Below are 7,930 nucleotides of genomic sequence, written 5' to 3'. Positions count from 1 at the left end.
CCCTCCCCGGTTTTCCCCACACGATACTTCGTACTATGGTACACTACAGCCAAGTTCCATGAAAAAGGTGCAACATCGTCGTCGCGCCGTCCAAATAGGGGACAGCCGACCCTCTGCCGTTACTATCAAAGTTGTGTGTAAAGCTACTCCGCAGTGTGTGTGTGTGTGCGGTATAGTTCTGTCAGGGATCGGTTGGGAAAAAAAAAGTCGTGACGCGGTTCTTTCCATCCAGAGAACCCCACCATTGCCCTTTTTTCGAGTGATGGAGGGGAAAGTAAAAAAAAAAAAAAAAAAAAAAAAGCGCAGGGCAAGAAGGAGGAGGGGGGAAGGGGGGCGGCGCCTCTCTTGACAGGTTCCGATACCTTCATCCGTACATGTATAATCCGTATACAGTCTTGGACGTCCCCCTTCCTCTCTTCCACCCCCACCCCCACTCGCCCGGTCCCTCCGAGGCCGGGACCAACGAGCCTCCTATTCTGTGACCGAAGGGAGGAGGGTGCCGATCGAGCCCGCCGGCGCCCGGCTCGGAGGGAGGGTGGTATCGCGGCGGTGATTTTCATGCCGTGCCCGTTTCCCCATCCCAACCTATGCCGGTCGCGCAGATCCCCAGCGTCCAGACCGCAGGCTGTTTTGAGCCCATCATCATTAATTACTACGCAAAAAAAACTTTTCTGCTTTCTCGATCTGTCTGTCCCCTACTGTGTATGCCTCGTCGTTGGTGACCTGTCTTTTCCTCCCGGCATTCTTCTCCCCTTGGTCATTCCCTGCTTTGTATGAGCACGATATGAGCAACCCTCCGGTTCCGCAGTCTACCTTGCATTGCGTGGAGCATGCCCCGTTGAGAGCGTTGCGGCGGGCGCATTTTCGTGTTAAGTGTGTGTTATGTATGTAGGTAGTACTATGTAGGTGTGTGTTGCATACTGTATGTAGTAGACAATACTATGTGGCAGGCCCACCTTCGCCGTGGACGACAGCCCGCCATTCGCCCTCATTTGTCATGAAACTGCAGCTCTCTTCCTCGAGCCATGACCTAACTGCCGTGGGCGCTGGCGCGGGCGTGCATTTCGCTTGCCGCGGCCATGGCGCGGCGGCGGGAAGCGCTGCATCGGAAAGCCCTCCCACATGCTTGATGAGGTGGCACCGCATGCATCCCATGGCGTGTCGACTGCTCTTTGCACCTGCGGGTGCGACATCCGGCATGATGCCAAAAAGTGGGTATTTTTTATTTTTTTTATTTTTTATTTTTATTTATTTATATATATATATTTTGCACAGACGCAGCAGTGCCGTAGGCGATCTGCGGAATACGTACTCCTGTGCACAACACGGCTGAAAGCGGGCAGCCAGACGTGAGAAGGAGAAAGCTGCTGGTGCGTTCCCTTCCAATTCCATGCTACATGCAAGTCTCTGGCAGAGCTCTCTCGAAGGGGAGGGGAAGACGGGATGGGAAGAAGGCCGGGGAGATAGGTACTTGCCTGGTATGTACATACAATACATACCTGAGCTATGTAGGTGCCGTTTCCACTCGGAGAACGGCTTGCTGTGTGAGCTACTGCAAGCGGATGGAGTCTAGCGGCACTCTTGGCTGCCCAAGGGTTACCTCCGCACCTAACGTAGCCCTCTTCTCCACTCCTGCCCCTCAGCCAGGCTCCTTCTCCGATGAGACCATGCTCATGTCTGTCATCGACTAGTGTACACAGATCAAGTTGTAGTCTTCTGGGAGCGGCCAGCTGCCCGGGTGCTGATCGTGGACGCATGCACACATGCACACACACATACACAGTCTCCCGGTTTTCGGTCCAGAACATGCCCTTTTCGTGGCGCAGCCACGAGATCGTCCTGTCCCACGTGAATGCACAAAAAGATCCAAGACAATGATCGTCGAGCTGATGGCTTGGGGTTACACTACTTGTGTACTAGTAGTTACCGACTGCTCAATTCTCCGAAACGCCACAGACGGAGGTGAGAGGACGAAGATGACGGCGATTGCTCGGTTGCGAGGAGAGGCACTTCAACGCTTCGCATCATCCCGCTTCTGTTCCCTGGCGCCCCCATCAGCATCTGCATCAGAGGGGTGCAGTAGTGGCTTCCTAACTACACACAGAGGAGCGGGTGGTGTATGTATGTACATACATATATCCACACTACTTATATGCTAGAGCACCGAAAAGAGGTAGAGTCGTGTATCATAGTATGTATGTACTGTACATACATAGTACTGTACATACATGTGGGAAGTAGCGAAGCCTCGCCTCTGCAAAACATGCCCTTTTGTCTCAGACAGCTCGTGAAATTGAGTGTGCCATTACCCCCCCACCATCCTGTGGACCCAGTACACTAGAAGTAAAAACTGAATCGGTACCTCATTTGTGTAATCCCGTACAAATAAATAGTGGTGTACTATACGTAGTAAGTTTGTAGCAGTCGATGCTGCGGGGAGGGGGGGCGTGAGGGTGCGGGGGAAGCCGTTTCGGTGGTGGTACATACATACTGTCTAGAATCACGCCCCGGGGTTCACGAAGGGCTCGGGAAATCCTCACAGGGATCGGCCGGCTCATCGTAGCTAACTAATCCGTACTCCGTAATCCGTATTGGGCGTGGTCTTTCAAGTGTCCACCGAAGTGTCAGCGCCTCGACGCAGTACACTGGTGCACTAGTGTAGTGTGCGCTAGTGTACGGAGTAGATCGATGCAGCTTGACGATTTGGTCGATGGCGCTTTGCCTATTATGGATCTAGTGCATCGCACGCCACGTCGAGGTGGATGTCTTCGGCGAGACTGTACATGCTCGTGTTGGGGATCTCAAGTGCTCACGGGGATCGGGATCACCTGGCCTCGGGCGACGGCTAGTTGGAGACACGGCACGTCCACTGTGCTAACGCGGTCGACTATCTGCATGATAATCTTTAGGCAAGATCGCGTGCCGTCCGTGAATACCATGTGTCGGCGAGGGAGGGTTCCGTGGTCGAGGTGTGAAATAGAGTAGTTCTTCCAACCCGCAAAGGCGTCGTCACGAGGTCACCAACCGATGCTGAAGGCGACGTCGAGTTGCCGAGATTAGCCGGCAGCTAAGTGAACAGCTCCTCCGTCTGCTTCCATCTGGTGAACACCGATGGATGATGATTCGCGTCCTCTGCTGTCGTATCGCGCTCGAGGGATGGATGTCGATTCATGTGTGCTGTACGAAGTATCTTGCAGCTAGTGCCGAGTCCTCTGCAACTTCGTGATTCTGTGTGCGACAACGATGGCAACGGCGTTGATGGAGGGCCGACTAATGCAGGTTCCGTCTCTTCTGCGGCTGGGAAGCGTCCTCGAAAAGCAGACATTCGGTGCAGCAAAGCCGGCGTACACTATGTGTTTCTGATTACTCTGTATTGTTGCGTGTAGGGGGAAAGATGTGAAAACGCGTATATAACACGTGGCGTACGGGATACGCAGTATGCCTTCTGCCTAAGACTCCAGAGCCTGGTTTCTGGGTAACACACTGACATCGCATATCCGTTGCCATCTCGACGTTGTTGAACGCCGCGTGAGCCGCGCGGGAGGCGCATTACCGGGTAAACTCTGGCGGGGAAGGGCGCGAATGACATCCTTCGGTGCAAGGTCTAACCTCTGCTGTCTCGCATGCCATCCGTAGTTTGTGATGATTCTTCGTCTCTCTACCAATCGTTTACAGGATCGAGACGTTTCTCCGAGGATTGAGTTCGAGTAGGTTGGCAGGGTCGAGGATCGAGCCGCTTGTCACATTGTGGGTGACAACAGAAACTGCGCAATGCGGGTTGAGTAGGAGGGGTCTCGGCCACAAATGGAACTTGAAGCCTAGGCTGCCTTGGCTGCCTTGGCTGCCTGGTGTGCTCGAGAAGGATACTGGAACCTGGAAGCAAATGCAGGGGAGCTGCGATTCGATCCAAGCGCCGCCACCCCATCCACATCCACGGCGATTCCAGTGACTACCTCTTTCAAGTACTACTTGTAGTCCTAGTACCGTCCCTGATCGCTCTTCTGCGGGGGGTAGCCAATCGCGTTGGTAAGCTGCGAGATCGTTCATGCGAGGTGCCTGTCAGGGTAGTCCATGACCGGCGCATCTGCAAGTGATGAACAAGGATGGAACGTGGGGGAGGGGTCCCGGATCCAGGTTCGTCATTCCCGATGAGGTACGCCTTGACCAGGCCACGGCTTGTTTCGAGCCCCCCAGTAAAGTTCTGCCATAGGTTACGTCTCTCGTGGAGAGTTGCCGCGTCTGTCAGGAAAACTGTAGGGATGCCTTAGCTACCGTGAGGTCTGGATGGCCAAGGCACCTACCCTCCTCCCTAGGTAGTTACCTGGTAAGTCAGGTACGCTTGAAGATTTGGTGGTGTAATCCGTATACCATCTATCAAGGTACCTTCCAGCACCTATATACGGGTACCTACTTACCTTAATACCTTTACTTATACCATATATATCTCATCACACTCGGTCATGGTCAGATTCAAGCTCCCCGGACTCAGGAACCGGATGGGAACGCCCCTCTGCGGCAAAGGCGCCGTCGTGTCGGCGGACCCTGACCTGCACAGTACATTCACTACTACGGTGCACTACGCTAGCGTTGCGTATGTAGTGTCGCCTGGACGATGCTGTGCCACCTGGGCCCGCTCTGGTGGTCCTCAGAAAGCCTGTCCCACGCCCAACGGCAAACGCACGATGGCGTGCATTGGCCTGATTCGCGCTACCTGGCCACAGCAAGGATCAGCTGCTGATATCCCAATCGGGACGGCAACCCATTTCTGATTGGCCAAATGGTTCAGGAATCTCTCTGTGAACCAAGATCCTTGTCGGCAGGATCCATCATCGTCAAGTTCGCAGCGTCCACGTCACGGGACACGAAGCATTTGCCGTTTCGGTAGCCTTACTCCCGTTCTATGTACTAGTATCTCTTACTTTCTCGAAACGGTGTAAATGTGTAGCGATTACTAGTAGTCGCGTCGGTCTAGTCTACTCTCTAGTGCGACACGTTTCCTGATCTCGTCTCGTCTTTTCCCCCGTGACTGATTTTCCCACGCCGGAATCACTTTGACTTCGCCACGCCCCTTTTTTTTTAATTACCGTCCCAACCCAAGAGAGGAGAAAAATAGGACAGAAAAATAGACGGAACGAACAAGAAGAAACCAGGAGAGAAAGAGAAGGAATGGAAGAAAAGAAAAAAAGATATTCCGTGCATTCTATGCACCGGAGAGGCCGAATATCCCTGCTTCTTGCGTTCAATCCTCCCATTGCCTCTTTACCAATATCATTATGATTTTGGGTCATCGGCTTCCCGTTCCGCATGGCAGCTGGTTCCCTTTTTCCGAGGAGGAAATGTGGAGGAAAGAGAAATTAGGAAATCCCAAAGGCGTAAACTTTTTGTGTTTCCACCCCCGACAAAGCCCCGATTCCTGTTTATATCACGGTGCCTTGAAAATGAAGATGCGCCCAGAAATGGCTGGCCTAGATGCCTAGAAACATTCCATGACCCGGTCGAGTCCTGTTCAACCTCGACCCTGTATCCGTGGTGCCAATGGGAGACCCAAACGAAATCCGGTGTTCATTCAGCCATGAGTCGTTATCATTCATCGAGCCAGGTGGGTGAGACGCGCCTCCCTGTTGGAGACAGTCTACGGCCCTTTAGTAAGTCAGCAGTAGCCGCTGCCGGTTGGTGGTGCTACCTCAGTGCACTGGAAGTTTGGCCGTTTGCTGGTAGGGAGCTTCCGCCGGAGACATGCAACCAATAGGCTTCCGCTTTTCTGAGCACGCAGCCACGCGGCGGGGTTGCGACAATCTCGGGTATTTGATCGCCTTTGGCAAGTCTGGTCCGTAAGGCGGCGTCGCCATGCTCTGACTGGGACGAGGCTTCTCCTGCAAGCGGAAAGTGTTGTGCTCATCACCATCCTCTCGGCTGCCCCAGGATGTCTGTGTTTCCGTTAGAAGGGAGTTGTGTGGGAAAGAGGAGGAGGAGAGCACCCAGTATTTACCTTCTTGAGCGTGAAGAGTGCCCACAACTTGATCAGGCCGTGGAAGTAGCCAAACACAATGGACACCGGAAGAAAGACGATGTCTCTCGGATTCTTTCGAAATAAACCAACCAGCTTCACTACCTTGGTAAAACCAAACATGAATGCGATTTCCGCCCAGAGCAGAATGTGTCGATTCCTAGGCTCCCAATTCTCCGTGCCCCACCAGCAAGAGAAGAGCAAGAGAGGGTCGACCACGAAAGCCAGAGAGGTGAAGGTCGTAAGATGTAGCGCGTAGGTGCACCACGGCTGCTGGCTGTGCAAGAGGTCAGTTCAGCCGTCCAGGAGCCAAAAAAATAAAAATTATTTTCTTTCTTTCTTTTTTTTTTCAAAAAAAAAAGGTTTTTCCCAAAACAAAAAGGGGGGGCGGCGCCTCGGTGGGGCGGGGGATGACCTACGTCCACACGTATCTCTCGCGCACCAGACTGGTCCAGTTGCTTCTCCAGTTGCTCCTTGCCCAGCGGGAGCACTGGTAGAGGAACTTGGTGCTGTTTTCGAGCGTCGTCTCGATCTCACACTCAGAATTATACTGGATCCAAGTCTCCCACTGGTGAGCGACCAGCCACCGAGTCACAAAGTTGTCGTCGTCGGCGTTGAGGATGTACCTTCCCCACTTTTCATTCTTGAAGTTGTCCAAGAAACTGTAGCTTTTTAAGATCTCGGTCCGGTAAGCACCCGTGCGCCCGGACATGCACGACGTCCCGCCGTCGATGTTATGCGTCGCTGAGATCTCGAAATTGCGTCGCTCGATGTAGGCCGCCCCCAGCCAGTTGAAGATGCGCGTCATGATATCTCCATCGACGACGCGCTTCACCCGTTGGCAAGTTCCCACCCCGCCCATCCGGTCGTCCTCGAACGGTGCGAGGAGCCAGGGCATCAAGGTCGACGGCCACTCCACGTCGTCATCGGCCATGACCGTGATTGACGTCCTGACGTGGTCATCTTCCAGCGCTTTGCAGACCTGTAGGCGCTTGTTCGCCTTATCGACATGCAGCACTTCGATCTCGACCGGAGAAGCAGGATCCGGCATGCGCAGGGTCGCCGCCACCCGGCTCAGCGCCTCGTGCTTGTTCCACGTCGTCACGAGAACCAATTTCGCCGGCTTACAGGCCAGGATGCTCTCGAGTGAGGGGCGCAGCTCTTCGGGGCGGTTATGGATGGTAGGGATGACCACCGTGACATCCTGGGATGTGTACCTCGGGTTTTCCCAGTTTGGCTCCTTCGATTTGTAAGCCCAATGGCTGATGCAGTGAACAATCAGTCGAACGTAGCGCCAAAGCCTGCAGCATCGTTTTAGCCTCTTGAACGAGTGGCGTGGAGGGAAGGGTTGTGCTAGGCTAGGGAAAGCCATCATACCAGAGTACCGTATGAAAAATGGCCCAAAATCTCGTAGACCAGAGAAAATCTAGGCGGGGAAACATGAGGTCCATTAATGTAGCCATGATGCCGGAACGAGCAAGCGTAGAAAATAAAAAGGGCGAGTTTGTGGCCGTGGTTCTTGCAAAGCAATATCGAGCTGTCCAGGGTTTATCTCCCTTTTTGCCTCGTGGGCATGCGCGAGCACCTCACGCCGGGGTGCGAGTCGGCAAGGAAAAACAGACGGTGTGATCCAGGTTCCGGAGACGGTCTCAAGGGTAGCAAGTTAGACCAAGCCGGGTCGGGCATGAGCGAGAGCAGCTGGTCTGACGAGGCAGAGACGGCACCGCCGTGTCATGGACAGAATCAAGGCCGAACCTGGGCCGTGGGTCGTTGGGAAGGCGGGAAGGGATGGGACTGCTATGAAGGCTCTCCCGCATCGGGTACCTCTCAGGGTAAGGCAGGAGCGTTCGTGTGGCGTTCACAAAAGCGGCCGCATCCAGGGCTCAAGCTACGGCAGGAGGCAGATAAAACGACCGACGTAGG

At 54.0% G+C, this 7,930-nt stretch overlaps 2 protein-coding genes across 2 annotated transcripts; both read right to left on the bottom strand.

The window, feature by feature from the left end:
• Positions 1-471: 471 nt before the first annotated feature.
• MYCTH_2121946 (uncharacterized protein) lies at positions 472-1,200 on the bottom strand (the record flags this gene model as incomplete). The annotated part of the gene is made up of 3 exons (XM_003658313.1): positions 472-585; positions 700-764; positions 957-1,200. 3 exons carry the CDS (start codon positions 1,198-1,200, stop codon positions 472-474), a joined length of 423 nt encoding a protein of 140 aa, XP_003658361.1.
• A 4,295-nt stretch (positions 1,201-5,495) lies between these two features.
• MYCTH_2294033 (glycosyltransferase family 2 protein) lies at positions 5,496-7,712 on the bottom strand. Its single transcript, XM_003658312.1, has 4 exons — positions 7,385-7,712; positions 6,427-7,308; positions 5,990-6,284; positions 5,496-5,927 (listed from the first exon to the last, which is right to left on the bottom strand). Exons 1-4 carry the CDS (start codon positions 7,468-7,470, stop codon positions 5,685-5,687), a joined length of 1,506 nt encoding a protein of 501 aa, XP_003658360.1. The 5' UTR covers positions 7,471-7,712; the 3' UTR covers positions 5,496-5,684.
• Between the last annotated feature and the right edge of the window lie 218 nt (positions 7,713-7,930).

This window comes from Thermothelomyces thermophilus, chromosome 1 (genome assembly GCF_000226095.1).
Source record: "Thermothelomyces thermophilus ATCC 42464 chromosome 1, complete sequence".
NCBI lineage: Eukaryota > Fungi > Ascomycota > Sordariomycetes > Sordariales > Chaetomiaceae > Thermothelomyces > Thermothelomyces thermophilus.
This window is presented reverse-complemented; position numbering and strand designations above follow the sequence as displayed.

Coding starts and splice junctions, on each gene's coding strand:
- MYCTH_2294033 (XM_003658312.1), bottom strand. CDS start 7,470: ATGGCTACATTAATGGACCTCATGTTTCCCCGCCTAGATTTTCTCTGG. Junction 7,309..7,384: donor ATTTTTCATACGGTACTCTG/GTATGATGGCTT, acceptor ACGATGCTGCAG/GCTTTGGCGCTACGTTCGAC. Junction 5,928..5,989: donor CACTCTTCACGCTCAAGAAG/GTAAATACTGGG, acceptor ACGGAAACACAG/ACATCCTGGGGCAGCCGAGA.